Here is a 12,713-nt window from a genome sequence, read left to right on the forward strand (position 1 = left end):
AATTACTCCTCCTCATAGAAATAAACGTTAAATTAACAAGTTAACCTTTTTGTGTGTGTGTGTTCTTCACTCCTCTTCAAAACAGTGACCAGCGTACATGCCCCTGACAATGTAGCGGGCGGACGGGCGGGAAGGTGACGTCGGGACGGTGCGTGACTAACGCACGCACCGCCCCCATGCGACGTCACAGCCAGTACAGCGCCCGCCACAGTGGGGAGTGTCGGGGCGCACAATGCGCCTCCTCCCCTCGCTAGTATCCGCCCCGGAGCCGCGGAAAAGGTGTAAAAGAGCCACATGCGGCTCCGGAGCCGCGGGTTGCAGACCCCTGGGATAGAGCAATGTACATAATAGAATGAACTGAGCGCTGCTGGGAGGAAAATGCAGTGAGTGCCATAATTTCCTAACACATGAACAGCAACCAATTGTCAGTTCACACGCATTTTAAAGCAAAACTGAGAGCGGCTCTCTCCGTCTCTTTCCCCTCTCACACACAGCCTTCATATTTGACATATAGCACATGTTGCATTTTTGTTCCCATATATGGAAAATTAGTTTCTGAAGAACTGGCCTAACAACTTACACTGAACTGGAAGTCAAAAAAACAATAAATGAACAAAGGGCTCATTTTCTTTTAGTCATGTGTGTGAACGAAGCCCTGTTTTATTGAGTGCAACATTATTTAAGGAAAAAGCACAATATCTTAAATGCGAGTTTATGATCATTCCAAACTTTACACATTATAACAAAGGAAAAGTCTGTTTTCACTGATCCTCCTCCTGAGGGAAGCTTGAAGATAAAAGGGGGGGGGTGCACAGTGAAATAAGGTTTCAAATAGGTTTTCTCCACAAAAACTTCAGGAGTGTAGAAATTTTGCATTATAAGGCAAATATGAAGAATGACATCCTCGAGTCTCAAAGAAAGCTCAGTTATTCCACCAAATAGAATGCACCCATACTCAAAGTCAACTTATTCAAAAAATAGGTTGATGCTCTATTCAGTAGTTAACGTGGAGAAAAAGAATTTCACATTCCATTTGTATGTTCAACTGATGCAGCCAAGATCCTTCAGGTTATCTAAAAGCGTTCATCGGGAAACGCAGATGGGTTTAAGTGTCAATCAGCTGCAATCTGCTAATTTGGTTGGAGGCCTTCGCAAATGTTTGGTGACGATTGCAAACGACAGCCAGGCAAATTGGAATAATACAGTAGCCCACCGTTTTGGGATCAGCTCTTGTACAGGAATAAAGGAACAGGAACATTTGTAAATAAGGGATCAAGAAGATAATAGTCCACAGCCAAAAGGGTACGGACAGCAGCCGTGTTTTTAAGGAGTGCATCCAGGTGGATTCTTCTCTCAGTTTTTCAGGAGGTTGCTGGATGTGCTCCAGTGCTAGTCTGTTGTAAGTCTCATTGATTTCAAAGACATAGTAAAATGCTGCCGCACTTGCTATTAAGTATAATCCCACACCAATCCATCCCATCCTCTGACGGAAGTTCATCATTCTCCATGCTCTGAACCTTAAAAAAAGGAAAAAGATAATCAAAGCACTTAAAGAAATGACAGCTTGTCATGTTACAGGATACGATTTTCTAAGTGCAGCTGAAGTGTTACTGGGCAAATGCTGTTTCTGCCCCCCCCCCCCAAATCTCCCAGTAGATGTCAGTAGGAAATGTAATGTGCAAAATGCTAAAGACAGGGTGTTAAATTTTCAGCAGAAGTGAAAGAGATGATGAGATGGTTGGTTTTGAAGACTGATCCCAAGTGCATGTAAGCTGCAATCTTCAAAGATTTATTCTACAGTGCAGCCAATTTAATTTTACTTATTAATCAGGTTTTTATCCCGCCATTTTAGGCTACATTATTCCCAAACATTCCAGTTTAATCAAGGGGCTGGGTGTGCGAGATGGTAAGTGGGTGGTGGCCCCCTCCCTCAATAGATAAAGCCGGGGCTTAGAGGAGAGAGGTTAGGGAGGGAATTGTGGCAGAGAGGTAAAGCAGCAAGCTGGAAAGCCAGAGAGGCAGAGCAATGATTGGTTTCTGTTCAAAACCAGGGTTGCGGCTATGGGAGAAGCAAGACCCTCTTGGGGTGCTGAAGCTGCGGACCCCTCCATTGTAGGCTCAGGCTATGTATATGTGTAAATAAACCATATATCATAAAGACAACACAGTCTCCACTGTACCTCATTTCCGAAAGGAAACACAAACCCCAGGTAAGTGCCTGAAAATGATGGAATCTTGCACCACTCAGAGATTGGGGTGGCATGCAAAAATATGAAGCACTGTTGGCATTGGCCAGCAGTGGTTCTCCAGGATTTCAGGAAGAAACTTCTCCAAGCCCTACCTAGAAATGCTGGAACTGAACCTGGAACTGACTGCATGCAGATTAGATGCCCTGCCCCTGACCCAAGCCCCTCCCCAAAAACCTGAGAGTTACCAGCCAACCACAAACTTGACAGTTTCAGTAGCACTGTTCACTCTTTACAGAGTGGAAAAGGAAGTAAGAATTGGTGAGGCCATCCTTTGAGAAAACCGAGTGGGAAGCAAAAGTCTGTGTACAGAGGTTGCGACACTGGCCCTCCGGCCCAGACAGTTAACACAAGTGGGGAGGAGCTAGGAGAGATGTGAAGACCAAGGGGAAAAGCCATGCCCCCACCCCACTCCCATTTTTTTCCGGTTTTCCTCTGGGCCTTCACACCTCTGGGAACTTGGAGCCTAAACTTATGCACCTTGCTTTGATGGAGTGGGGCGGATAAGACCATGTACGAGAGTGTGTGCTCCCTTTTGAAGAGTACCATAGACACTGCAGCTGTATTCCTTAACTGTCACTTTATGAGAGTTGCATAAATCTCAAAGTTGTATAAATATCACTTATGAGATTTAAAACTGGCTTACATGGCTTTCAGTAAACATCTGCAGTCAAGAGCATGCACCCCTCCAAAAAATCCCTGTACATCAGGGATGGGGAACCACGTGCCCCTTAGGACCTTATTAACTGGCCCCTGGAAGTCTCCCCGGATCAAATATACCCTCTGTATTCCTAAGCCACACCCTCCTCGAGTGTTTGGCATGGCTGGAATGTGTCCTCCTACTGCTTCTTGTTTCTCTGGATAGAGGAGGGGCATGTGTGCAAGGACAAAGAAACTGGCTTACCACTCAAGAGTTAAGATTTACTTTTTTTTTGCTCTGCTCACTTTTACGTTTGGCTTTGCCCGCCACTAGCATGTGGCCCTTGAAAGGTTGCCCAGAAGGAAATGTGGTCCTTGGGCTGCAAAAGGTTCCCTGACACTGATGGGCATGCTTACAAGTGAATGAAGATCTCCCGTTGTTTTTGGACTACAATTCCCGTCATCCCTGACCACTGGCCCTGCTGGCATTAATACACTAACAACATCATCAACAGTTTTTTAAGTCAGGGCAATACTTGTTCCTATCCAGCCAACATGGCTCAATGGAGCCCCTCAGGGCAAATCTTTCATCACTTCATTGAATCATTGCAATCACAAAAACCACAGCAACTCTATCTTTGTAGAATGTGGTTCTCATCAGTCTTTCCACGCCCAAGTGCCTGATCCCGTATTGTGGCTGCTCACATGTAGAAGAAACAGACTACTGGGCTAGTACTTTGAACCTTAATGGTTTTAGTTACCCAGAAAAATCTGTTTTCTTGGCTAAGTACAGTACTGTTAAGAAGGAAGTTTAAAACTGTTCTCCATTCTGCTGTGTGCTTCCTCCTCTTGCTTTCTGATTCTCAAAATACCACACTAGACTTCCAAGTTTATCCAGTCTTCTGCAAAAATGACAGACCAATGAAGTTTGATGCCTGTGATAAGAACAGTCTACCAATTACCTCCTTCCCCAAGAAGAACAAGTTGCAACTTTTCCTTTCTCATTTTTGACTGAAAGAGGAACAAGTAGCAGGGAGACATCCTGGCTGGTCCCTAAGCCTGCAACAAAAGCAGGATTTATTGTGGCTAGAAGATATCCCTTGTGCAAGGTTATCTCATTTAATTTCATCTTCTGACCTAGACACAAAGAACTGGACTGCATCAGACAAGAAAAGCAAAATGCCCACTGTAACATGTGCTTGAAATAGTCACTGGTTGAGGGGGCAGAGAAGGAAAGAGGAAGGGGAAACCATCCATTATGATCAGTTGATGACTGGAAGTTTCTTCTGACCTTTCTTGGGCGCGAGGGGGGAATGACATTCCTGTCTGAGAAGCAGGGAAACTATTTGTGTAAAGTCCCAATTTAGACATGTGGTGGTATTCAACTTAGTTTTACTCACTGAAATCAATTGACCCAACTTAGTGGTGTTCATTAATTCCAGTGAATCTACTTGGGGTAAACCTTAGTTGAATACCACCCAGAAAGAGCCATGAGCTTTGCTAAAACTGAAGCACACTTGGCATCCAGTCTGCTGAATTTTTATTACTCTTAAAACTTCTATGCCTTTGAGGCCAACACCTTTCTCAAAGCGGTTTACATGAAGTGAAACCATGATCATAATAAAACACAATTAGAAAACACAAACATGGAAGATAACAGTCCACAACACAGAACCGCATCTAAGGAAATGCGGCAAAAAACCTGCAGGTATACAAAGGTATTCATCGACCAATGGAAGGGGACAAAAGGGGGGGATGGCTGAACCTCCAGAGCAGGCAAGACATTCCATAATGTAGCTGGGGACACAAAAATATTAACACACACACCACAGAAAATTATTAGAACTTAACTCCCTACCTGTCAAACACATTATAAGGTGAAAATATTTAATACATCATAAAATAACTCGTTGATTAAAACAAGCCAAGAATAGCAAAATGATAATATTTGTCAACTAACATGAATAACAAAAACTCCCTAAGTCTCCATCCAAAATGAAACTACTGTAAATCCAAAATGAAACTACTATAAACTCTGTAGTGCAGCTCACTTCTTGCTCTTCAGTATAATGGCAATCCCGAAACAAGATTAGCAACCTTGTTGCCAGTTTAGGAGTCTGCCTGTATACGGTGGTACCTCGGTTTAAGAACAGTCCTGTTTACGAACAATTCAGTTTACGAACTCTGCAAAACCTGAAGTAGTGTCCCGGTTTGCGAACTTTACCTCAGCCTAAGAACGGAATCCAAACGGTGGAAGGGCACTGGTGGCAAGAGGCCTCATTAGGGAAAGTGTGTCTCGGTTTAAGAACAGTTTCGGTTTAATTCCAGAACGGATTAAGTTCGTAAACCGAGCTACCACTGTATTTGTAAATGTGCATATCACAAAGGCCCCATAGATCTTCAGTGCTCCATCTTATCGAAGGGAAACTAAAGTCCAGGGGCAGAGTTATACAGTTATGACCACTCAGGAAAGTAGAGAACATTAAGTAACAGAGTTTTTCAACTTATCTGTACTTGAAATAAAGAATTATCTTTTAACAATTGTAAGCTGCAGAACTTGTTTTACCAATAATCTACACCACTTATCCCTTCTCACCACAAAAGTGACATACAACTGCCAGCTAATAATCATGTGACTGTCATTATCATTCACTGCTGCCTGATCATGAGATCTACAAGCACATTTTAGTCAGAAAAATAATATGTAGAACCAACCTTCCCCTCAATCACTGGCCATCCCCAAATCTTTAGGAATAAGCAACAGGATTGAGCAACTACCAACACGCTAAAGGTTGTCTGTTGCCTACAGTATAAAGTCAATTCACATATTTGAGAATTCCCTGCCAGATTTTTGTAAATGTCAAAACCAAGTCTTTTTAGAACCTTGTTTTTCAAACCATGAGCACAATGAACTTGGAGCCACAAATATGCAGCCAGCTTTTTGCGACTGAGTGTTTTTTGAACTCTTTCTTTTTAAAGAGTTAAAGATAGTGTATGGGCAATAATCAAAGCAGACCTGGTAGCATTTTGGAAGATATGTTTTAATTGTTTTAGTTCTGGATTTCTTGGGAAGGCAGATCTATCAACGGTTATTAGCAACAATAGCTGTGACACCGCTATAGACAGAGGCAGTATAGCTATGAATGCTAAATGGAATTGGCGGGGGGTGACCAAGACAGCAGATCCACCACCAACACCACCCCTTGTTTTGAGCTCCCAAAGACATCTAGCCAGCAACTTTTGGAAACGGAATGCTGGGCAAGATTAACCTTAGCATGACTAACAGCTCAATTCCTATCTTCCCATGTGTCTATTTATTTAGACCTACAACAAGCTGCTGCTAAAGGATCTCATTACCAAAGTGAACACTGTTAACACAAGATGAACCAGTGAAAGTTCACTTTGGCCATCCTTGCTCTGCAGTCACCACCCCAGGACATTATGAAACCTGTCCATCAGGTCTCTTTCAGTTATGCTTGCATAGCTGCAAAGACCATTTACAATTTTGCAAAAAATGTTGTTTCAAGGGCAATTCTGAAGCACAATTAAAGAAATATACTGGGAACTCAGGCACTCTGATAAGTTGCAATGCAGGTCATGCCAGTTTTATCTGCGTAGCAATTCTAGGTATACAATACATCTTTCAGTTGCAAAGGTTGCTATAGGAATGCTATAGGAATCCTTAAGATTGTAAGTACTTTGCTGGATCAGACCCAAGAACCCTAACAACCATGAGCAGCAGGAAGTTGACTGAAAATTGGCCAGCTGTCTATAAGTGGAAAATTGTCTCCTCCCCACTTCTGTACTGGGGGAAAGGGTCAGTGTCAGCCCTGCAACTACTGGAACATTTACAGTATCATAAATACATAGCATTATCTTACAATTTGAGCCATTTCCAATGGAAAGCAAATGCTTAGGAGGCAACACACTGCACATTTCACTAGCACAACACAAAGCAAACATGTTAGGCCGGCACTGCAGGGACTTTACAGGATATCTATCCCTTGAGCAGTTTGTTCCTGGGCAATACCATTAGGATGCTCACCTTTTTAACAAACTCCTGCCGCAATTGGGTTCACCTACAGATCATTTTGTCTCCAAAAGTGGACTAATGAGAATATTGTTCAACAAGTTATAACACTGGTATCATCAACAACACAAGAAGTCAAATGAATTTTAGAATGCAGAAAAGAAAGGCAAGAAGAAACATAATGACATTCTTAATTATCCTGGTTTTACTTTCGTTGTTCTGCAGCTGACACTACCCTAACCAATACCATCTATTCATGATAGAATCAGTTATGGGTCCTTGGCAGTTCTTTACTTTTATTACACGTGCACCTGCATTCTTTCAATAAAGCTTAAAGCCTCACAAAAGTAAGAGACTGAGCAGTCTATGCTAAAAAGTTTGATTTTCACCTTGCCCACTGACACTAGTACAATAAAATGTATCACTTTACCAATATTATGTGCCCCCTCTGCCCATCAAGTCAACAGCAACTGCATTTTCTAATAGTGCCATAGCAGCCACATTCTTCAACGTACCTATTTTGAAGTAGCCTTTCCATATGAACGCTCACTGAAGAAGAAAAGACTAATACTTATCTAAAGAGCTAGAGCTATATTTGATATAGTAGCATCTTTGTCTTATCTGTAAGACAGCTTCTCAAGTCTGTCAAACTTTTTTTCAGTTTAACCCAATCAAATGATTCTACTTCCTAAAGTGAGATAGTAACCTACCCTCACTTTCCTCAGTGTAACCTAACTGCCTAAAATTATTCATATCCCACACCCATTTCTACTGCACAGAAAGCTCATGGGTAGATTATCACTCATTCGATACCCGAATTACAATAGGTCTTTTTAAAATTTAAAAATCACTAACCACAAACACAATGCAACCAAAGCATTAAGAGGAGGAACGGTCTGCACGTCACTATTCTTCCCTCAACCCTAGAGAGTTACTTCTCCCAATTTTGCCTTCCTCAAAAGGCTGACAGCACCTCATGCCCATACTTCCTTCTAAACCTTTCCCAAGGGCTCCCTTCCTCTTCCCCATAACTCCTCAAAACTTAAATCTGACCTAAAACCCAGCACGGATATGGACTGAGATATAAATAAGAGTGCCTCTGGGCACGTACAATGCAACCTTTTAGATGTTTTGATTTTTTAGCTGCTTGTGTGTTCACTACCCTGGGCTCCTGTCGGAGAAAGGCAGGATGGGAATTTAATTACTCAAGCAAAACTGCTTCTAAACAGAGAGAGGGTGTGCATGTGTCGTCGTCCTCGACCCCCCCAATTTGCAATGGGGGCAAAGAGCTTCCACTAGGGAACTTCAAAGCAAATGTAAGCAAAGTGGCCTCTTTCTCTCTCAGGAATGGGATTTTTGTTAGGAAGGGGGGCAGGCTTTTGTTGTGGAGGGAGGGGAACAGAACCTCAGATTTGTATTGATTTTTGTACACGGGGGAGCATGCGTCCCCCTTGGCTACGCCCATGCTCTCAGACTGAATTCGAGACAGGGCTGCGCTCCGTCTTCCTCGTCAGGCTGAACACAGAATCGCGGAATAGGAAGGGGACCCCGGGGTCATCTAGCTCAACCTCCTGGCAATGCCCTTTTGCCCAACGTGGGGCTCGAACCCGCGAGCCTGAGGTTCGGAGCCTCACGCTCTACGGACCGAGCTGCCCCGCCAGCGGCTGCGAGCGTGTCCCTGAGCCGGTGCAAAGCGCGCCGGGGAGGGACAGAGCAGCAGCCTAGAGCCCGGGCACCTCTCCGGCGCTCCCCGCCTCAGCCTCCCTCGCCCTTACCTTCCTCCGCCGGAAAACACGGGAACGAACAGCCAGGAGGAGAGAGCGCAGGCGGCCCGACCCTCCTCACCCCGCCGCCTCTCCTGCCGAGCCGCTCTCAGAGCCCACCCCTTCCGCCGCCCTTCCAGGGCCCGCCTCCTCCGAGCTCTGCTTCCGGTGCCGCGCGACATGGCTGCAGTCACGTGAGGAGGGTCGAATTGCCTGGCCGATGAGTCCCGCTTTTACGGGCTGCGGAGGCGCCGCCAAAGGGGCGCGGCTCCTTTGGTTTGCGCACCGTGTCTTCCGGGATGTTTTCGACACCCTTATCCCACCCCACCCCACCCCCCCGCTCCCAGGTGTGTTAGCTTCGTATTGCATAGGTGTCAACTTACAGATTTGAAAATAAGGGACCAGCAGCCTCGAAAATAAGGGATCAGCAGCCAAAATAAGGGATTTTGCTTAGCTTATACAGAAATCCGGCATTGATGGAGCCATGCTGCTTTGGCTGCCGCTGACTGTGTTTTGCAAGAGGTTGGACTAGATGATCCTAAGGGTCTACAACTCCGACCAAAGAAGAGGGGCAGACAAAACTGATGAACGACGTCGAGATGGCAAAGCTTACAAGCAGAATTAGAAACCAGGAAGAGGACCTCTTTAATAAAGAATGGGGAAAGTTTATAATGTATTTGAAAAGCTATTGTAAAGAGGTACGTACATTGGTAGGATTGACAGAAAACTTGTAGTAAAAATTTGAACTATGGATGGACAAATGATTTATAAAAATAGAGTTATGAAAGGGATGCAGAAGGGGAAATCACTACATTAAGATGCTGCACTGATTGGAGGGTATGCTAAGCAGCATGTCTGGGCTGCTGTCGTCCTGGCGCGAGGCGTTCCATCGGCCCTTCCCCGCCCGAAAGAGAGGGAGGGAGAGAGACTCTCCCCCATACCACCCGCGAGCCCGGCATGAGGCGGTTGCGGTACCGCGGCAGCCGCTGAAGCGCCGCCCTTCTGCGTCCCTCCCCATCCCCCTCCTCTTCCTCCTCCCTCAGGCTGCCTCCTCAGCCGCCGCTGCCACCTCCGGCTTCCCCTGGCAGTGCGGCGGAAGTCTCACAAGAGAGGGACTGCCTGCCCACCCACCGCCACCCGTCTCCTCATGACGCGCCCCTGAGGGGGAAAAGAGAGAGGCGGAGACGCGGCAGCTCTCTCGCGCGGCAGAGGACCCCGAGCCGCTGCTTCCCTCCCGAGCTGGGCAAGCATGGAACCTAGGAAATTTAAGGGACATCATCAATAAGGGACAGGAGCGGGACACGGCGCTGGGATAAGGGAGTTTCCCGCCAAATAAGGGACAGTTGACAGCTATGTCGTATTGCAGAAGCGGCAGCTGCTGGGAGGCAATGGAAAACAAATCCAGGCACTTTGAAGATGCCGCCTTGGGGTCCCCCCCCGCCCTTTTGTCAACACCCAAGGGGAAAGTCTGGAAAGAGCGGGGTGACGGGAAATAATTTGTTGTATGGGGTTTTTTTGTTCTTAGCATTCCCCCCCCCCCAATAGCAATTAAGGCTGCTGCAGGCAAAGAGCGGGACCGTTGCTCGCTAAGGCGTACAGATAAATAAACAGAATAAAATGTCTTAAGTTCCTCCACCCCATTCTCCCATCCCAGGAATGGAAGGGGGTAAAGAGTTAGTAATGCAGAGCCCCATTTCTGGGTTCTGTTTGAATGCTGCCATTTGCGGGGTTGGAGCGGAAGGCTGGAAGGGAAAGCAGCCGTAGCCTCACTTCACTGTAATGCATTAGTTTGAGAAAAGAAAAGTGTCCTTAGTGCTTCATTGAGGCAGACTCGCTCTTTAACCAAGCACACATACACGTTCCTGAGCAAGATCAGTAACCACGGGCTTAAGTCACTCTCTACCACCCATCCCATAATGTAGAATAAAAAGTAGCTTCTGTTTTTGTACAGTACTGAGTAGGAGGGTGGGAGACCATTCGAAAGCTTTCAGTTTTATATACCTACTGAGCTGGTTCACAACAGCGCCAAACCGCCAAGTTACGATCAGGCCACAAAGAAAAAATACAAGAGAGAGGCATTACACATACTTCTGTAAATCAAGAAAATCTTTAATAAAAATACAAAAAAAAAAAAAGTTTGCCTGCTTGCACCAGCATGTGCTGGGCGCCATGAATAGATTTTTTATTTAAAAAATCCTGATTCAGCAACACTTACTCTTACAATGTAAAAACAGCAAGCAACACTTCAAACTTAGCACCTGAATCACATACCAAGCAAGCCCAGCCCAGCTCAGATATCACAACTTGAGCAACTGGCTCAGAAAATTGCCAACCAAAGGACTGCAACATCACAAACAATTTTATTGTTTTATCTTTTCTGTAAAGTGTTTGAGGTTGTTTTAAAAAAAGAATAGAAAATGAAGCTGTGCATTAACTTTTATGAAACACATAAGCAACCAAAACTCCTTGCCAATTTCCCACTGCAGGGGAATATCCAGCCTAATTGAGCTTACAGACCTCATTATGTCAGCCTAACTACACCTGCAGGCTTCCCCATTTGACGCACAATGCGGCTTAGCCCAATCACTCCCACCTGTCTCAACTGCTGTCGGGTGGCATGGCAACAGAAAAAGGTGCCAAATTTTAAAAGTGTTGAAGGCAAGCAGCAAAGGAAGAGGTAGAGTGTGCTCTTGGGTCTTTCATTGCAGCCACAGGCTTAAATTTGAATTGTCTGATCTCATATGATGTCCCACCACCCGCCCAAGGAGAGTGGGCCAGTTCTGAATCTGGCCCTCTTGACTGGATCTAGTTCCTTGTCTCTGCTTCCCCCCCCCCCATAAGTACATAAGGAAAACATTTCTTCTTATTGTTATAGGTTTGCGGGTGCTTAATGCCTGGGTTTAGTAAACGTTAGGATTTGATTAGAGCTTGTGTGTTAAAATGGGATGCCAGACATGTGTATTAGACCGTTTTAAACCCTCTGAAATTAGCATGTGTTAAGGGCTAATTAGGCCAAGATGGTGCTAATTAAATCAGTCTAATTACCTTGGAGGGACGCAGGTGGCACTGTGGGTTAAACCTTGCTGATCAGAAGGTCGGCGGTTCGAATCCCCGCGACGGGGTGAGTTCCCATTGCTCAGTCCCAGCTTCTGCCAACCTAGCAGTTCGAAAGCACGTCAAAGTGCAAGTAGATAAATAGATACCGCTCCAGCGGGAAGGTAAACGGCATTTCCGTGCGCTGCTCTGGTTCGCCAGAAGCGGTTTAGTCATGCTGACCACATGACCCAGAAGCTGTACCCAGGTCAATAAAGTGAGATGAGCGCCGCATCCCCAGATTCGGCCACGACTGGACCTAATGGTCAGGGGTCCCTTTACCTTTAATTACCTTGGAGGGGTTAGCCTGTGGGGTAATGAGGTGTTTTGCACAACAATGTATCAAAGGAACTCTCCATAGAGGGCAAAGAGGTGGGGCCCCTTTGACCTCAGAGATAAAGCCAAGAGTTCAGGGACTGCAATTCAGAGTTAAGTAACAGAGTTAGGAAGTAATGGGTTGTGACTCCAGTGGCATAGGAAGGGGGGTGCAGGCTGCCCTGGGTGTCATCCATGAGTGGGGTGACAAAATGGCCAACCAGCTTGGAGGCGGGCACGCCGCTTCCCCAGTGCTGGTGCTCGGCTCCGAGCGCGTTGCACACCCACCTCCCAGCACTACTATCCGGAACAGCGGCTGGCAGCGGCTGGGGGGGGGGCAAAGCCTGGCTCCACCCCACTGGATTTGTGGGGCGGGGGCGCACTTGGAAACGGAACCTTCCCCAGGAAAACACCACATGCCCAAACAGGCGCCCTGCAGCAGCAAGTGTCTTTCAAAAGACAAGCAAAGCAACAGAGCTAGGCAGTGGCGTAGCGTGGGTTGTCAGCACCCGGGGCAAGGCAAGTAATTTGCGCCCCCTAACCCGTGGATTTGCGCCCCCTAACCCTAACCCCCAGAAGTTGCGCCCGGTGCGGCCGGCCCCCCCGCACCCCCCACGCTACGCCACT

General features: G+C 46.1%; 1 protein-coding gene across 1 annotated transcript; it reads right to left on the reverse strand.

Annotated features, from left to right (window-relative positions):
- Positions 1-642: 642 nt before the first annotated feature.
- On the reverse strand, positions 643-8,875 carry LYSET (lysosomal enzyme trafficking factor). The gene is made up of 2 exons (XM_080998217.1): positions 8,691-8,875; positions 643-1,517 (listed from the first exon to the last, which is right to left on the reverse strand). Exons 1-2 carry the CDS (start codon positions 8,858-8,860, stop codon positions 1,106-1,108), a joined length of 582 nt encoding a protein of 193 aa, XP_080854343.1. The 5' UTR covers positions 8,861-8,875; the 3' UTR covers positions 643-1,105.
- Positions 8,876-12,713: the final 3,838 nt, after the last annotated feature.

Source organism: Podarcis pityusensis (assembly GCF_964106645.2).
Source record: "Podarcis pityusensis genome assembly, chromosome: 1".
Taxonomy (NCBI): Eukaryota; Metazoa; Chordata; class Lepidosauria; order Squamata; family Lacertidae; genus Podarcis; species Podarcis pityusensis.